We start from the raw sequence: 19,948 nt of genomic DNA, 5'->3' as shown, positions 1-19,948 counted from the left end.
AGCCTTTGGAATCCAGGTTCCCACCAACTTTCATGGTATCACAAGGCTTCCTCTGCTCGATGTACTCGTTCATGGTGGACTCCAGTAAGTAGGCATATTTCCCTTTGGACTTCCGCACTCTGGCCACCCCCTCGGCGGTGGTCCTTACAAACACGGAGGGCTCAGCGCTTCTCATATACGTCCACATTTTATCAAACACTGCAATTTTAGATCTCTGCAGAAAAAGACAGGTGCGAGGCAGAGTTCAGAGATGACCCTCAACATCTTTGACAAAACACAAAGGCAGGCAGGGAAAACTCTCCATCTTTTAATACTGTGTCCCCAGTAATGATTCTCTCATTATATTGGAAACATTTTCCTTTGTGTTTATAAGGACCTCGTACATCATTTGGTTTGGGCACATTTTAGAGTAAACAAAATATCGCGCACCCAAGAAGCAATCTGAAATGGTCACGCTTCAAAATAAGTTAAAAAATGTACTCTGCTCTCTCTAGGAATAATTCAAGTTAAGAGATGAACTAAAGGACACCTTCACTGCTAGACTCCTAACTGTTTCACTCCTGATTAATGACTAGCGGGGAGTCTGTGTTAACTGGTCAGGTGTATACATAGTAAGACCCTAATACGATGTCTGTTATCTAGAGAGTAAAGAGATAATGCTGGAAGCTTCTAGTAGATACCAACTCAAATGCTTCTAGAGTAACACTGATTTTTCAAAGAAATATCCTTTGAGTACTACAATTTTCTTTTAACTGAACAGAATTTTTTTTTGTTATTGAATGTTTAAGCACCGAAACACTGTATTACAACATGTACTGACAGGAAAACACTCTTCAGGGTGACATGTTTGAAATAAGGAAGGACAAATTGAGAAAATATTTATCTCACAAATGAACTGACTCAAAAGCAAAGAGAGACTCCGAGAGAGTCACTAAATCCTTCATTCAGAGTAAAAGGAGAGCAGAGGGCAGAGTTGAAAAGTCATAGCTTTTGCGTGTCTGCTTATTTTTCTATTCACAATTCTCTCCACTGACTCATCCCTCTTGGGAAGATGACATGAATAATCCCTTTTGGGATCCGAACACAGAAGGTTTGAAATGGAAACACGATCTTAAAAACTTACTTACTTTTAAGGTTTATGGGGCTTGGGGGCTTTTGGTAGGTTTGTTTTTGACTCCAAAATTTTTTTAAATATATATAATCTTTAGTTTTGGAAAAGCAAGAATAAATCGATTCATTATAAGCAAACATCATGGAAATCCTTATTGGCTTAAAAGGCTGCCCTAGGCAGCTTTGTATCTGTCAAAGCTCTGTGCTTACATTCCAGGGTCAAGAGTAAAGCAAGCATGGAGTCTGCTTCCATCGCTGGGGTTCAGGATGCACCCAACAGGACAGGTGCTCAGACCATGGCTGCATGTCTCCACTGCCCCTACGTGAATCAGGGCTGCATTCCCACGACAGACCAGGAGCCACGCCAGCCCAGGTTTCTGGGCTCTGAAAAGACCCAGACATCCTCCCCCAAAGGCACCTTCACCCTTAAATTTATAACAGTTGCTGACTCGTTAATAATTTTCCCATTATCTAATAACGTATCTAAACCACTCTTAAACCTATTTCCATTTCTGAACAATGCCCCCTTCTTGAGATTACAGACTTAAAACTCCATTATCTAGTGAATCAGCCTTCTTCTCTGTCATGAAAGCACATGTACAAGAGTGAAAGCCCCACCAGGACCCCAAATGGGGAAATTTTATCTTCGTGATCATAACGTTCAGCACGTTATCTTGTACATAAAAGGTTCCTAATTAATATGTTCTAATTGAATATTCTGGAATTTGCTTTATCTGCATCTTTGCCTCCTGTAGAAGATATTTCTACTGTTTCAGCCTCCAATATCCTGCCCTCATGTTCTCCATGAAATTGGAAGATGCTACGGTATCTGAGTTTGATGACGTATCAAGCAATCTTATTAAACTTCAAGGTCCCTTCATGATTTGAACACCCATAAAAACAAGTGATATCAAAATGTTTTGAACAACATCCTAGAATGACAGAGTTCCAAGTGAAATTACACAATTATTTTATAAAATCATCCAAAGGGGAGAGTATAACTCAGCAGTAGAGTACAGTGCTTGGTATGCATGAGGTCCTGGGTTCAATCCCCAGAACCTCCATTAAAAACAATAATAAATAAATGAATGACTTGAACCCTGTCAAAGATAATTTCACTAAGTGAAGCGAAACTTCCTGTTTCATTCATAAATGCTTTCCAGTTAGTTTAAAGATATTTCTCAATGTATGAATAGATTATTACTTCTAAGGAGTAAAGGTTTTTATGTGAAATCTAGGGGAAAAAATGCACATAGCTATGTAGGGTTTTCAATGAATTACCTCTTCCCTCCCTGTCTTTGTGGTTTTGAGTCATCTGGAAGATATGCAAGCTCTGATATGTTGATCTAGACATACATGGTATGAAGTTTTATGGAGTTAAATCAGTTACTTTTAATAATCAGGCTTCACGTATATTATAGGATGGCACTTTTTTAACTGGGCAGGATTTTATGATATATTTGTGGATTAATAAAACCTATAAATCATCTAAAATCTTAAAATACACATTGCTGATTTGCATAAAGCTGAAAGTAATTCTTTTCATACGTCAGAAGTTTTGAAAGATGTACGTTTTCCCCTCAATGGGTTAATTCATTTGTCTCCCAGGTGTTAGTTTACTGTTTACTTCTTTAACAAAGTTAACGAAATACATTCGTAACCATATCTGTTGAAGAATATTTGTATGAACAAATTTGCCCAAAGCTGTGCAAATAAGGTAATTCATGAACAGAACAATGCTGTTATGTGGGAAACTATCATTCATTAGGACCTGAAATTTATTGATTTAAACTTTCTGGCTGCCTTCAAAACAGAAGAGGAAAAAAATCTAACTACATTTTTTTACTGAGAGACAGTTCAAGGGATCGGTGTTTAATTTCTACTGACAACATCACACAAGTTGCTAGTCTGAACTAATGGCTAAATAGGTGATGCCCAGAAACTCTGTTCTTCTCCAAAACCACAGCAATCAAAAAAGTAACCAGCAGGAAAGCAATCCAAAGGCAAAGTGAAGCTCTCCCCAAGGCTTCCATCCAAGAGCCTGAATGATAAATTACAGCTATTTTTATTGCCAAGACAGTTTACATGACGATGCTTAGTTTGGCCTAATTTATAAGTTAATGGGCTGTCTGGTACACTGAAAGCACACCATGGCTTCCTAACCACTCCAGCCTCCTGACCAATCATTTCTTAGAATATATTTACAAAAGACTAAAATCTCCATTTTTTTTTCCAGGTTAATAAGGTCCCATGTTGTCAACTAAGGTAAAGCATAGAAATAGCACTTCCCATTAAAATTCTGTATTTCAGCAATTCATGTTACAGACATTACTCTACGTCAAAAGCATCCAGAAAATGTAAGCAACTGTCTGAAGAATGCAAGTCAAATACTGATCCAATGGACTAGGTTAGGCCCTCCGTGTGCACTTCCACACTCAGCGCCAGGCGATGGTGATCACGACCCTCGTAAGCAATGTCTAAATGGTAGCGTATTTCAGCACAAAAGAGGGCACACAGGGAAACCACACTGACTTTTTAAGCAAACCCCACACTGTCCTGTCATTCACAATACTGGTCTAAACTCTGGGCCCAAGAGAAGAGAACAATGCGATGGAGAAGGAAAACGAAGGTTTCCAACCTCCATTTCCAAGATGGCCTTACGTAAAAGTTGGAAGTCTTTCTCAGAGATCCTCGCGATTCCCCTTTCCAGCTCCCCACAAATCTCAGTGTCGATCACTGCTAAGCCAAGGAACACTGTACTTTCTAAGTTTACGTATTAAGTCAAGGAAAGCACTGTTTCAGGAGGTGTGATATGGAGAAGCAAATTTCCTCAGGATGGCTTCTGCCATCACATCCTGATGAAGAGGTAAAGGATGCCTTGTTAGAAGGAGATAAGTGATAGCTTGGTCAGGACGACCCTGATTAGCCTGTGTTTCTTACAGAGTCAAAGCTCCTAACATGGCTATCCAATTCCTTTCCATGGTTTGATAGCAATTTGACTAACAGTTCACAGAAAATAATTTTATTGTTTACTTAGAAAATATGCCCATTGTCTAGGACTGTTGGGGAAAAGTTCTGTATAAACTAAACACATCTGACAGAATTATATCAAAGAAAAAGATGGCTTCCTTTTCTGTGAAACAAGCCAACAGTCATTTTGATTGAGTTTTGTTTCTTCCTCATATACATTAACACAGGCATTGATTTTTTTCTACCAGCTAAATAAGCCTTCTTCCTGTTAGGAAAAAGTGACTTCATAAAGGAAATGGCTATTACCCTTATGAAACACACACATTTATCCAAGAATTAGTAGAAAACATAGGTGGTGCTTTGCAGACTTTCCTCACCGCTTACTCTATTAGCTCTTAGCACAGTTCACTGTCAAAAAAAAAAAAAAAACCAAAAAATAAAACTTACAGACCCGTTAACTTCTAATAAAATCCCCAAAATACCTTCTCACAATGTCAGCAGAATATTTTTTTCCTAGAAAGGGGGTTCTAAATGATTTCCAAATACAAACGATGTCCGAAGGTTCCAAACAGAGATGCCCAAGTGGCCGATGTGACTTCAGACCAGGGGGTAAATTTGCAAAGCGTTAGAGCCACGCTCCCTGTTGTGAGAATCTTTATGTCTCGTTCTCACTTGAAACGTGAATAGAGATACTTTTCATGAAAACCTCCTTTGTTTCTAGGAAAATTACCATGTCTGAGGCAGTATAACAACTAAGAAGGTAATTCTACCTGGGGGTGGAAAACCTTGACCTAGAGCCTCTTAAATGTGAAGACAGAAGAGTCGCATGTCAATTACTAACCTATATTTTCTGGTCCACATGGTTGACATTCTGTAAAAAATTGTATTAAATATAAAAGAGAATCATCTTTCCTTTTAGGATTTCACCCTGTTGCCTGAGTCTAGCCTTGTGGAACTCACAGCCTGGCCCATCACTTCATTAGAGATGTTGGCAGAAATTCAAACCGTCCCCGGAAACCAGGACTTTGGTCAGGAAAAGAATGCCACAGAAGTCTCATTCTGTTATTCTTGCTGTTTGCAAATCTGCAGTCCCTCACAAATTTGTCTGTGTTTCTGAGTTACAGGCATTTACTTGAGATCAAGACTTTAAAAATCCACTAGTGTCCACTGGAATTTAAATGTTTCGTGCTAAAATTCCCAGCCACCCCCGCCAGGTAGACCACATCTGTTGTCCATCTTCCACTGAGATCTAATCCCCAACATAAACCACACAGTAGTCAAAATGAACCAAAGAAATCTTAATATGCTGAACTGAGTATTCCCTGTCACCTTCTGTATCATGCATTATTAGAAGTCTTCACATCCCAATATCTCTCTGAATAAAGGAAAATAATATTGACTTTGAAAGCTTCATCTTTCAATAGTTTGCTTTACTGTGTATACAATAAATGTGACTAGTATTTAAACATAAAAGTTTGTAAAATTATGTTTGTGAAACTATTACAAAGCAAGTTGGAGAAGGGGAGAAGCATGTGACCTTAGTACACAGTTCTGGAGAGAAGTCTGTGAAGGAAAGAACAGAATGGTTAGAAAAATAAGAGAAAATACGAGAAAACGTTGGGACTTCATAAACTAAGGGAGGAAAAAGTAACAAAAGAATCTACACGGTGGTCTCAAACATAGTACAGTTTTTACAAAGCATGAAAACACACACAAAAAGCATTTCAATTTCCCAGAATGGCATTAAGTGACTCTTTTAGGAAGGCAATTGTCAAAGTTCTAAAGGAAATCAGAGCTGAAAGAATGAGGGAGAAAGTGGTGAGAATGGGAAAAGGAGGCTCTAAGGAAACAGATATATACATTTACAAATTTATCAGCTAAAGGAAAGGAAGAAGAAAAATTGAAGATAAAGGAGAGCGTGGTCCCAAGAAGGACTTTGCAGAATTTCGGCACATCTAAGCATGGATTGAAGGCTGGGAGAAGCAGCCTGTGCAGATGGAAAGGCTAAGACATTACTGGGGGTATAAATTGTAGAGCGACATTCTTTGATCATTGGAAAGAGATGTTAAAGGTCCAGACGGAGATCCTAGCTCTACAGGAAATGGCACAGGTACTCCTCTGACTGGTATAGTTAAAAACCTGAAGAATACATTATGCTGGCAAATATAAAAGCTAAATCTGTTTCCACATTTGTCCAGTACCGGAACGGGTTTTGTGTAATGCGATTTCCCCAAGATAAAACACTTCCAGTAATGAAAAGTTCGAAGTAGAACATTATTTATGTCTTCAACATCCTTAAATAGTATTTGATTTAGGTTACTTACAAAAGAGTAAAATACTTAAGGCATAAATTCATCTTGTCCTCATTTCAGAGTCTTTAACTGCTAACACTAACATGAGACTTCAGTAGGTGGTAGTCCCACACAAGTCAAGACGTGTCCCATACACGCCAAGAAAACATTGTCTTGATGTTCCATTATGTAAATTCATTTTTGAAGGTATAAGCTGAGACCATGTTGCAACACATAAATAAAAACAATCCAATGAAAAAGAACACAAAAATTCTTTGAAACTTGGCTCTTATTTCATAGTTTTGATGCTACTTTTTCACTTCACTTGTCAACAACAATAACCACACAAAAAATGAAAGGAAAAAAATGCAGAAAATCTTGAAAGTGTTCAATATTTCATGTGTAATTAGTATGTGTGATAAAATCCCTAGACCTCTCTGAGTCTTTTTAAATCAGTTTTGCTAATAAAAGTTTATCTCATCATATGGATGAAAGTAAAAGACTATTTAAGTTTTTCTTTAAATTTAAGAAGACCCTCATTATTTTCCCTGATGGAAAAAACCCTGCAGCTACAGAAATGGTCCTCCACAGCAAATGGGAAGGGTAAATTGAGACGTTGTGCCGTACCAATAAATACTTTCAGAATTTAATTCTATCAACTTCATACTTCATACTCATCTCATCATTTAGCTAAAAAACATGTTTTTACTCCTATATATTTTAATGTTTTTATTTTTAAAAGTTTTTATTATTTTTCTTCACTGAAATATAGTCAGTTTATAATGTGTTAATTTCTGATGAAAAAGGACGTGAAAACAAATATTGATTTTTCCTTTATACAATCAAAACCGATACCATTTATTTCATATAAAAAAATTATAGGAAACACTTGAATGAAGTCAGTACAAGTATTTTATTAGGCATTCCTTTGCTCACCTAGTTTTATTAAAATTTGATGTTTAACACTATAACTTCTTGGATTCAAAATAGAAGAAAAATTATATTCAGGTTGTCAGTACCATGAAGTCATGAATAAGACAATGGTTCCTATCATCAGCTGTATGAAATAATTATGAACATTATATATGAAGTCTCACAGTATGTTTGTCTCTTTTTTATTAAAATGCAATGATTAGCTATTTTTAAATGATTACAGTTAATAAAGTATTACACAGAGGTGTTCTTTGATTTGTTTGATTTTATGAGGATTTTTCTATATGATTAATCTCTCATTTTAAATAAAACAAATGCTCTAATTATATTAAAAAGATACACATTAAACTATATTTCTAGCAATTTCTCAGCTTCTTAAAAATTGAAATTGGAATCTATGGAAGAATATAACTAAAAAAAATTCTTAAAAGCTTAAAGTTTTCAAAGGATTAGCACTAGAATGGACCTTAAAAATCACTTATTTTTTCATACTGAGTTGCATGAGTTATTTGCATATTTTGGATATTAATCTCTTGTCAGCAACATCATTTGCAAATATTTTCTCTCATTCCATAGGTTATCTTTTCATTTTGTTTATGGTTTCCTTTGCTATGCAAAAGCTTTTAGGTTTGATTAGGTCCCTTTTGTTTATTTTTTGCTTTTATTTCTTTTGCCTTGGGAGATAGATCTAAGAAAATACTGCTATAATTTATGTCCGAAAATGTTTGCCTATGTTCTCTTCTTGGAGTCTGCAAACAGTGAGTTTTACTTCTTCTAATTTGGATGTCTTTTATTTCTTCTTCTTGTCTGATCGCTGTGGCTGGAACTTCCAATACTATGTTGAATGGAAATAGGGAAAGTGGGCATTCTTGTCTTGTTCTTGAGTTTAGCAGGAAGGCTTCTAGCTTTTCACCACTGAGTATTATGTTCAGCCACTCTATATGTTTTGACTGGGCTGTTCAATTCATTTACATTTAAAATAACTACTGACAGGCAGTTTACTGACATTACCATTTTGTTAACTGTTTTCTGTCCGTCTGGTAGTAGTTTTTTTGTTCCTGTTTCCCTCTATTGCTGTCTTCCTTTGTATTTCATTGATTTATTTTTTGTAGTGATAACGCTTTGATTACTTTCTCATTTTCTTTTGTGTAACTGCTATAGGTGTTTTCTTTGTGGTTACCATGGAACTTGCATAAAATAGCCTATAGTTAACAAAAGTCTGTTTTAAGGTTATAAAGGTTATAGCAAGTTAATTTCATATGCTTACAAAACCTCTATTCTACATAAAGGGCTTCCTTTACCATTTTGCCATTTCTTGCAAGGCAGCTGTAGTGTTGATGACCTCAGCTTTTGTTTACCTGGGACGGTCTTTATTTCTCCTTAATATATGAGGGAGAGTTTTGCCAGATACATTATTCTTGGTTGGCTGGCAGTCCTTTTTTCCTTTCAGCTCTTTGACTACATCCTCTCACTCCCTCTGACCTACACGGTTTTGGCTGAGAAGGCTTCTGGGTGCCCACGTGTATGTGACAAGGCACATTTCTCTTGCTACTTTCAAAATTCTGTCTTTGACATCTGACAATTTGATTATAATGCTTCTTAGTGTACACTTCTTTGAGTTTCTCCTATTTAAGATTCTTTGTGTTTTGTAAATCTGAATGTCCATTCCCCTTGCCCCATCCAAATTGGGAAAAATTTTGACCATTAAGCTTATTTAAGCTTTCTGTTCCTATCGCTCTCTCTCTCTCTCTCCTCCTTCTGGAACCCCCATAATGTGTATGGTCATGTTGGTCCTCTTGACAGTATCCTTTTAGCCCCTTTTTTCATTCTTTTTTTTTTTTTTCTTATTGGTCCTCTGGATACTTTCAAAATATTTGTGTTAAGTTTGCTGATCCTTTCTTCTCCTTGATCAGATCTGATGTTGAGTCCCTCTAGTGATTTTTTTAAATTAGTCATTGTATTCTTGATTTTTAAAATTTGTTTGGCTCTTTTTTACCTTTCTCTCTCTTTGTTAATATTCTCATTTGTTCATGCATCACTTGGCTGAGCTCTTTGAACATTTTTGTAACAGTTATTTGGGGTTCTCTGTCAGGTAATCCATGTACCTCCACTTTTTTAGTTTGGTTTCTGGAGATTTTTTTTTTTTCCTTTAGGCCACTTTTTGTTTGTTTTTTGTTTTGTTTTCTTCATGTGCCTTATAAATGTGGGTTAGGGTCTGAGCATTTTTAAACACAGCCACCCCTCCCAGTCTTTATGAAGTGGCTTCATATAAGGAAAGACCTTCCCCAGTCAGCCTAGTTTAATATTCTAAAAGCCTCTCAAACATTTTCTGTGGATACATCTTTTTTGGAGTGGTGTGTGTAAATTCCCAGTTAAAGGCCCTTTCCAGTATCTTTTCCCAGGAGCTAATGATCTCTTGCTCCCTTTGGTGTCTGTCTGCGGTGATGTGGGTTCTGGAGCTGGCATAAACTACGCAGCTCTCTTCCATTCTCAGCAGCCCCCAGGCTTGTAGAGCTGGGGAGGACAGAGTCCAGTCCCTGAGGTACCCCATAAAGGGCCAGAATATTGCATGCACACACCGCTCTTTTCTTCCTCCCCCAGGAGAGTGGCCACCAAGCTGTACTGACCTCTGTCTGCTGGACCACAGGTTTCTAAAGAAGCAGCAAATCATCAACTCCTGCTCTCAGCAGCCCTAGGCATCCAACATGTGCCACGTTCCATCAGGGCTCTGGGACAGGACCAGACAGAAACCAGCCCCTCAAAACCCAAAGCAATAAGGCCACTTGTCCCCATCTTCCTAAAGGGAAGGTGGGAGTTGGGCATTTCCCCCCACTTTTCCACACTGAGCTGGAGGGGAAGGCCTGTGGTGAATGTGTGCTAGTCCAAACCTTCACCTTTATTCTCAGTGGTCTCCAACCTGAAGCCTTTTTTAGTACCTAGATTCAGGCAAGACAGAAACCAGTTCCTCTGAAAAGTCAGAACGTGAAAACACAGTCAAGTCTTCTCTTTCTCTTCCCGGGGACAAGCCAAAACTCAGTGTTACCTCCCAATGGTGGTGTGCTGCACCAGGGGAGCCACAATGGCCAGTGAGGCCATGAATTTTCCTACAGGGTTTGATGTGGCTGGTTTCACACTCATGTGGCTTGAAGGAGCCCCTTAACTGGTTTCTCACCAAAAGACTTGGTCAATGCACTGCTGTTGAGTTAGCATCTCTTGGGGAAAGGAGGGTCTGGGTCTCCCTGGTCCAGCATCTTCTGCCATCACCCCCTTCACTCTTTGTTTCTTTAAATGTACTCTTAAATAACACTTTTGAGCACCTTGATGATGTCTTACACTGCTTGATTTTCCCAATTGCTATGTTATTTCTAAAAATCTCATTTCTCTTTGAAAATAAGTTAGCCACCTTCACTGGCAACTTGTTTTTGATAATAACTCCATATGATCTGGAACAAAAGTATATGCTGGAAATGTGAAGTGTGTATTAATTTAGCATGGAGTTTTCCTTCAAATATCAAATTCAAATTAAAGGATTCTCAAAATTTTATCAACAATATTTATACTTAGTTCAGATTTTGATTCCAGTATATCTAAGTGTTTGCAGAATTCTATTTTTCTTGTCTGCAGAAGTCTTGGACTGCATTTATTACCATGGCAACTAATGCAAAACATCCAGTAGAGACAGGCATGATGATTCTTTTATTTAAACACGTAAGTAAGTGAACTGGACACTAAGTCATCTAAAGTACTTGGACAGGTTTAATACTGAGATTTATCTTCTAGGCATCTAAGCAGGAATTTTATAAGCATTTCAATGTGAGAGACTAATCTCAAATTTTCTCTATTGTTTGAGCCTTTTCTGCTGGAATGATTGTCCTCACCATCTGATGGTTGTGTGAAAAGAACATTTTCTCTTTAGTATCGACAATAATAGAAAGCCTCTTGCAATTTGATTAGAGTTTCATTACTCATCTAATGGAGAATGTGAGCTCTTATCTCCCCTTTGAGTCACAAAGGTGGTCTCTAAGTGAAACAATCTGATGGAGCTCACACTGACACTTGCGGACCATCGCCATGGAAAGAGGACAGTGACCAAAACAACACAGTTACCCTGGGAGAAGCTATCATTTTGCCCAATAGTCATAATTCAGCAAGTAGAAATACCCTTTTCTTTTCCCTTCCTTAACACTTTGATTGCAGAAAACACCATTCGGTATGGTCTTGCATACATTTATTTCTGAATTTGGGAGCTATTTAATGAACTGCAGGGTCTTTAAACTGAACACCACATTTTAAAGGAAATACTGACCTTTCCAACACTGTTAAACCAGCCATTTTAAACGGAAATGATAGAACACCGGCTGTCCCCCGGCAGCTTGGGCTACAAGTATCCCTTAAGTCTTTAAGAATTCGATACTCTCCTCGGATGTTTGGTGGAATGGTGAGAACATTTAAAATGTCAGAGAAAGAACACTGCCAACTGGAGAGGAAATGATTTCAACTTGTCCTGGATTATCTAGAGAAGTATTGAGAGTGCGGGGTTGTCAACTATGCAGATACTTATGACTAATCAAGTTCCCCTCCATAAAAAGCACTAGGGAATAAAAATCTACAATAATATGACTAACCATGCCATGAGTGACTTACCACATATACGTGTAAGTGCTTATTATTGCTAATTTATTCACATTCAGCATTTATTTAGTACTGAGTATTTTAGAAACTATTTAAATAGTTAAGCATGAGTGAAAAATCTGTAAAGGTCTGTTTTGATTTAGTAACATACATATGGCTATATCCCCTTCATCTCCAAAACAATTTGTAAGATATAATATGTGAATGTATATATGTTCACATATACATAGCTAGAAATATATACACATATATATTCAAACTACACAAAGCTAGAAGTATATATACATACCTCCACCCACAGAGAAATAGGTGATATTGAGGAAACCACAGCAGAGAAACCTTTAGCTATACCAGAAACAATGAAATAAGTATGGAGAACGACCATAAATTAGTGAAATCTGTTCAACAAAAATACCAATAGAGAAATAGGAGGAAGGTGTAGCTCGGTGGTAGAGCACATGCTTAGCATGCACGAGGCCCTAGGTTCAATCCCCAGTACCTCCCTTACAAATAAATAAATACTTCATTACCTTTGCCCCCCCAAAAACAACAACAACAAAGAAATCATGCTATATTATTGCTAAACACAAGCAGTAGGAGAACAAAATGTAACCTTAATGAAATGACATTTAACATAGTCCTATAAGGATGCTGTTATAATGACTCAAACATTTTTAGTTGTAAATATATTTCAATCTATCTTTTATATGTAAACATTAATAAGTGTATATTACGCTACAGGAGGGGTTAAAAAAGGTTTCTGCGTTTAAAGGATAATCTAAAACTACTGTAATTCTCTCATACTCAGGATTATTACATAGTAAAGGAAAATTTCGAACCAGTCCTTTCACTCAGGTATTAACATCAGCATTAATTTTATGTATTTATCTATCATTTATACTATTTGCAAACTCTGTGAGAAGTCTGCAATGCTGGGTAACAACAGTGTACTTCTATGGATTATTGTCAGACTAAACTGATCTTCTGAGAATGGAATAATTAACTGTATTAAGTAAGAAGGGGAATGGTGGGAGGGAGTTATAGCTCAGGGGTAGAGTGCATGCTTAGCATGCATGAGGTCCTGGACTCAATCCCCAGTGCTCGCAGAAAAAAAATAAATTAAATAAATAAAATAATAATTTGGCTGCACAGCTGCATCACTTTGCTTAACACATATCCCCCTTCTGCTAAATAAGATTTTATTCTTGCTAAGACAAACTTGCAAATAATTCTGAAAAACACACCGTACTTCTAAAACTATTCCTGAACACCCAGCCACCCCCATCCAGGTTGGAGTTACTGCCTGCGGACGGTCTTGAAGCTCCTCTGAAAACTCAGTCTGTTTCATCACTGATACCATCAAGGTAAAAAGAAATTAAGTAAGGTGGTGGGAGGATATAGCTCAGTGGTAGAGTGCGTGCTTAGCCTGCACGAGGTCCTGGGCTCAATCCCCAGTAGCTTGGTTAAAAAAATCTAATTACCTCCTCTCCTTCCTCCCTCAAAATAAGAAGGGAAGTAACTTTATTTTGACAATATTTCAGAATCTACGCCTTCTAAGGCCAGCATAATTAAAGCAGATCACTTACTAGAGGCACACTCTGTCCCTCACCCTCCCAGAGAGATCCAGAGGAAAGAAACAGATTGCAATGCAGGGCATTCAGGATAGGCAGGAAGAAGTACTTCCTTTCTGCAAGTTAATCACTTTGTTCCATGGATTGACATGCCAATGAGAGGTTTATTTAGAAAGCCATTGTCCATCCCCTACACCCAGCTTTCTATGGGAATATAATGCACATTGTTCCTACAAAACCACCTACTTAGACTCATCTAATCTGAGATCTGTCCTCTTTTATTGAGAGAAGAAATTATCAAAATGTGAAGGCCTAAAAATAGCAGTTTATCATTGAAAGCCTCATTCTTTCTTAATTGTAGGTATGTTACAGTGGTGCTATCATTAGGGAAGATCGTTCTCAAGTGAGTCAGACTTCATCAGCCGCTCCGTGCACGGATGCACGTGGTTCCGTGAGCAGAAAACTGGGACGTGAAGATGCAGGATCTATTTCCCACACCGCTCGGTGGTGCCGAGACTGCCCTCCATCTCCTCTCCCTCTTTCCAGCAGAACAAAGTGAATATCTCATTCATACTTGTTTCCCTGATTATCACTGAAGGAGCGTAAGATTTTTAAGTTAGAAAATTTACAGCTTAAACTGGAGTTCTAAAACTAATGCACTCCCAGTGACTTCACTAAAGCAATATTAATAGAGCCCAGCTTATTATTAAATTATGTACCTGAAATCTGAAAACGCTTTTGATTGAAATTGAGTAACTGTCATCACCTGGGGACAAACCATATCCCTATAAATTAGCTTAAATATTCATCTTATAATCTCATATAATTTGATACAAGATGCTTTCATCCCAACAAAGATACATCTTTAGGAAACAATAGCTAACACTGAGACAAAAGACTAGGCGTTCAGGACTCTGAATTCTGTTTTAAACTGGCCCTTAAATCTGCAAATGTCTTAAACACATTATTTTTCGTCTTTCAGCTAGCTATATATCCTTAAAATTTAAACAAGGACCTAACTTCTCAAATCAGTTTCTCCAATGTCTAAGTCTAAAGCTCTTGCTGTGACAAAACCAGAAAGGTGACGTGATAAACACTGTGAGAGCAGAAAGTTTAAAATAGTAAAAATAATAAAACGTGTCTTTATAAGCAGCCTAAGAAAGAAAAAGCGATCAATAAAGCCAAATAAAGCCCTATTAGGACACAAAAGCTAATGGTTAGAACTTTAAATATTAGCAACCGGTGGAAGTTTTTTCTTCCACGTGTCATCAGCTGTCTTGGATGTCAGTGTAACAGAACAGCCGGAGAACAGAAGGCGCAGTGCGTGTCTCTAGTCTGGGTCCAGCCTCCTCCATCTGCATCGCCTTCCTGACAGCCTGAGCACCGCAACAGTCAGTCTCCCAGCTTTCACCCTGTCCTGAATCCACCCCAAACACACCTGAAGTCAAAGAGCAGCTGACGGAGATGACGACCCAAGATTCGAGGGGATGTTCATTCTAGGAACAGAAGCAATGAAAACTTCCTTGCTACCAACGGCTTAGAAATTCAACCAGACAACAGCTAAGAGACAGACAGCAGTCACCTAGGATTTCAAGGGGAAAATGTCAGGGGAGAAATGCCATGGGGTTCAAAGAGATGATGCAGAAGACACTGCTTTGGGAAGCTACAGGAGTAAAAGTTTTATTTTGCCTTTATGATGTCTATGAATTAGCCTCCTCTTATTCAATACACTTTAAGTAACACTCTGTGAGGAGAAATTATTTTTCTTTTTGCAAAAGGGAATCTGTTGTTCAGTCTCCATATACCAAAGCCATAGACTCTCTGCATGAAGGTATGAGATGTGATGAGTATGGTTGCAAAGCCAGGGCATCCTTGGGCATATTCGTGAGAGTCAGAAGCCAGATTAAGACCTCCCTTGCTAGTACCACGATGGTCAAACTACTTAATAGTTAGCAAAACTATTCAGAATCACACATGACTTAGCAACACCTTTTTATTTAATCCAGCTTTTTAAGAAACATACCTTTTGCATGCATACTTTCCCAAATCACAGCCAGGCCACGTGTTAATGGAGGAATTAATGTGACAAGCTCCTATGCACTTTGGTGGTGTGTGCTGTTCTGTTTTCTTTTTGCTTCTCTTTATTGGTATGAACAGGATGAATAGTGTGGTTTTTCAACCGCTTTGAGTCCACACCCTTCCTTCTCTACACAAGGAGGAGCTGGCAACAGAACTGTATGCACTGAGACCGGCCAACGCTGGTCCAGCAACGTTCCTTTTTGAACGTATATTGGGAGGAACTCTGAAGCCCTGCCTGCATTTCCACCATTGTAATTCTCCAACGTTACATAAGCAGAGGTGGATGTGAGCTAAACAGAGCAGGAGAGCAGCGACATAAATCCAGAGACTTTTCTCTGCAAGGAAAACCAGGGTATGGAAAGACCCCTTTAGGAGTGAAAGCCCCTGGCACACTAATTATCGGCTAGAATGTGGTCAAATCTCCGCGCTTGTCCCAGCTTCAGTTTAATAATGCACCCCACGCAGTCACCCCGACCACCTGGCAGAAATGTTGTGGCATTCAAAGAGATGATGCATAGGACACTTCTTAGGGAAGCTACACGAATAAAAGTCACCGGCTTACCCAAATGCTCAACAGCACTTCTCCATTACTCTAGGGAAGGTAAGCTCCACCATCGTATACAGGCAACTGGCAGATGGCCACCCCAGCTGCATTAGCGCACACGTGCGTGCGTGCGTGCGTGCGTGTGTGTACCGCATATGGGAAACGTGGTAGGGGGGCTTGTGAGCTGAAACAGAAGGAGCAGCATCCTTTGCTCAGAATCATCCAAGCTTCCCATTTTGTCTACCGGGAAACTGGAGTATTACGAACGTGGACTCTCAGCATCGTGGTGATGAAGGCACCTGTCTATGATTGAGTTACGTCTACTGACAAGCTCTGGGGTCCTGAAGGTGTCGTTGTCGAGAATAGTTGGTACCACTGCTGTCCAAACAAGCTGATGACAGTACCTCTCAGCAGACAGTGTCTGGAAACAGTTAAGAAGATTTTCATCCGTATAAGCAGCACTAAGAAAGCCAGGCTATCGTAAGTTCCTGCCTCGTTCATTGATCTCACTGACTTCAAGACGGAGGAAAATGAATAAAATATATAAACGAAATAAAAGCAAGCCCTATTGGGATGCAAATCACCTTAGCACGTTCTAAATTACACTTCTCACGGAGAATCATGCAATATTCTATCGCGTTTTCTTTTGTCTCTTCTGTTTTTAATTATGTGCGTATTACATCATATGTCCGGAAGTAGGAGCCAATTCTCACTAGGAGCAAATCTGTATTACAACATTCATTCGTAGCGTTAAAATCAAAGCAGCTGCTGACAGACTGACCACACTCTCTGCTACCACCGCGGTGCTTGATGAAGGCACGGAGCCCTCCCTCCCCACATGTACCCAGTTGTCACCTGTTGTCAGCGGTCTGACAACCCCACTTTTTCTCCTACCGTAGCTGGAGCACCACTGAAGCCCTTTGGAAAAGAGACCAGGGCAGTGCAGTATGAGAAATTACAATCTACCACATCAACCGGAAGTTGCCATACTAATCCTAATTCTGGAATAAACTGGCTTGGATCTCACACCAACAAACCCAGATACGTTCAGAGAGAATCGTAGACCATGTATGTGGCTTAATACCAAAGTTTATCTGCTATATTTAAACATTTTAAAAGAATGAGCCTTTATACAGAGATAATAGTATAACAAAAGAAAATTTTATCAATATCAGTTGACTAGGCTGGTTCCTATAAACAGAGACCTTAAGCCCACAATTGTTTTAAAAATTAAAATACTTTTTATAGACCCACTATAATCATGCTATGCACTTTAAAAAGTTAGAAAGTCGAAGGCTTTTGTTAGCCTTTTCTTGGAGGGTTTGACAGGAAATTCAGAATTTCCACATATGAACATAACCTGACACAAGATTCACATAACTTATTTGAAAGTGCGTTTTCAACTGGAAATTATGCCTGAAAGATGGCAGTCAGACTTATTTAACAAAAAACGAACTACAACACGCTTTTCTTTCAAAAATAATCATCTAAATTTAACTATACATTGCTTCCATTTTGTTCCCAAAGGACAATCAAGTTTTATAAAACATAGTGTCTTTCCTCCTAAGCAGTCGGGAATCAGTAAACAGTGGGAGGGAGAGATGGGGGTGGGGAGGGAGAGGGTAGAGACCAGGTTAAGAGCAGAAACAGAGTTAGAGACAGAGATGGAAGTTACTATTGCAGAGCACCTTTGTAGAGACCCCGGGAGGGGCAAGGGGACACAAAATTGAACAGGTTCAGTAAGAATAAAGTCAGAAGTGACGAAGCGGAATCTCTTACCCTGAAAAATTCTTTAGTGGAGCCGGAGTCTAAGGTTCCATAAGCAATTTCCGTTTGCTTAGAGAGGTCTTCCGCACTCTCGATGGGAGACACCATCCTCTCTACGGTCAGGAAGGCAGCTAAGTTAGCCGTGTAGGAGGAGATTATGATCAGGGTAAAGAACCACCACACACCTCCAACAATGCGCCCAGAGAGGGATCTGACAACAAGCACGAAATGGATTCGTAAAGGGAAATCAATGACCTGATAAGACAACACGTTAGCAGCATTATGCAGACATTGACTTACACAGGAATAGTTAACGTCATACCTCGCAATGTATCTGCTAGTTAATGAGACTTGAAATTAGCAAGTGTCCTGAGCAAGGAACCACTGATTCGCTAGATCTGATGGGCTACCCAACGGCAGAACTTCAGATCCCTGAGATGCTTTCACAGGTAGAACGGCCAAATAGTTTACGGTAGGAAATCTTGGAACAAGCAATTTCAAGAAATGTGCAAATAATCTACCCAAGCTCATACTACTTTATCCACTCATGACGTAAGCAGATATGAACAAGAGGATCTAAGTTCAACAGCATAACTCAGAACGATATTGACAAAGTCAAATATTAAAAATAAAAGAGTAGGCATCATTGAGAAACAGTTTTAAACTCTGATGAAACTCTCCTTTTAATTCAAGGAAGTTCCAAAAGCCTCAGAAAGGTCCAAAATTTCATTAAGTTTTTGTGTGTACAAAAACATAGGTTTTAGATCTAGGACAGGATAGAAATGCGAAAAAGTTGATACTACAAACAAAGGTATGACACAAAATATAATTCTTAATGAATAGAAATCTGATGCTTCAGGGCAGGAATGCTATGACCCTGTTCCTTTATGGTTCCTGCTTAAGAAAAAATAAATAAATAAAATAAAACTCCAGGAAAACAAATCAGACATTTAAAAGTTTCCCAAGACATAAATTCCTAGTTTGAAAGGGAATGAAAATAACAGTATTTCCGTGACCGTAAATTCTTACATAAAACACTTTTCAAAAGCTTTATAGATTCCCAATAACTTATTTTAAACCCTAGGTAGGTAAATAGAAGCATGTAGATACAGAAAGAGATATGTACTGTACTATTTGAAAAGATTTGGTGGGGTTCTACATATAAAAGCATTTGAGTAATATTAACAAACCAATATAAAAATTTTTTCTTTTTTGTTAATAACTCTGTCGTATCTACCAATTAAACTTCCTACCCTGAAGAGGTAACACTTCTAAAAATTTAAATCACGACAATGTGGCAATTTACAGCCTAAATTAATCTGGCAATTAATAATCAGAAATGCGACTTTTTGACAAATCATAGTTACTACATCAAATCATTAGGTAATATTTGTAGAAGAAACTACTGAAGAAGTCAAGAAACAGGAGTGAAGCTAAAAGTAAAGCTTTTTTAGATGAAAACATCTGTTCCTAAAATAAAAGAAAAAGGAGAATGTAAACTATGGTAAACAAAAATAATATAATTAAGAGCCTTTACCATGGTCTCTAAGAGATGCAAAGAATTAAATATGATAGAATGGAAAACATTAAACATTTCTCACTTGGATTCTGAAAAGGACATTAAATACTATCTAAATTTGGAACACCCCTAAGGAGGCCCAGCCACTCTCCAGATGTTCACTATTTATTCCACAGTCACGGAAGGAAAAATTGTATGACAGGTACCCTGTATTCAAGAGGGCAGATCTGGCACCTGACCGCTCGAGTTCCTTAAAACTAAACTGATCGCTTGTTAATTGCTTTTGACACTATATAGTGCATGTTTACTTGCAATGTATTTCAGAATCATTTTAATAAATCATTATGTCCCTGTTGTAAAATAAACACTAAAGTCATCAGTCATTCTCTTTTCCAGTGCTTACAACAAATTTAATGAGACTAAATATGCCAATTTATTTAAGGTGTGGAAGATAAATTAAAAAGTTTATTGGACGTGTGCATCATTTAAAACAGAAGATTCTTGAGTGATTTATTATTTACTTGTAAGAGTT

The 19,948-nt window shown here is 38.2% G+C and overlaps 1 protein-coding gene across 5 annotated transcripts in view; it reads right to left on the bottom strand.

The window, feature by feature from the left end:
- Window positions 1-19,948, bottom strand: part of GRIA2 (glutamate ionotropic receptor AMPA type subunit 2) — a 142,833-nt gene that overhangs the window by 6,040 nt on the left and 116,845 nt on the right. For all 5 annotated transcript variants that reach the window (XM_031463802.2, XM_031463768.2, XM_010994274.3 and 2 more), the window contains exons 12-13: window positions 17,910-18,108; window positions 1-214 (exon numbers count right to left, since the gene is read on the bottom strand). The exon at window positions 1-214 is cut by the window's left edge and continues 34 nt beyond it. In XM_031463802.2, coding sequence (XP_031319662.1) covers window positions 1-214; window positions 17,910-18,108 — 413 coding nt within the window. The remainder of the gene's footprint in view (window positions 215-17,909; window positions 18,109-19,948) is intronic.

Source organism: Camelus dromedarius, chromosome 1 (genome assembly GCF_036321535.1).
Source record: "Camelus dromedarius isolate mCamDro1 chromosome 1, mCamDro1.pat, whole genome shotgun sequence".
Classification (NCBI taxonomy): Eukaryota; Metazoa; Chordata; class Mammalia; order Artiodactyla; family Camelidae; genus Camelus; species Camelus dromedarius.
This window is presented reverse-complemented; position numbering and strand designations above follow the sequence as displayed.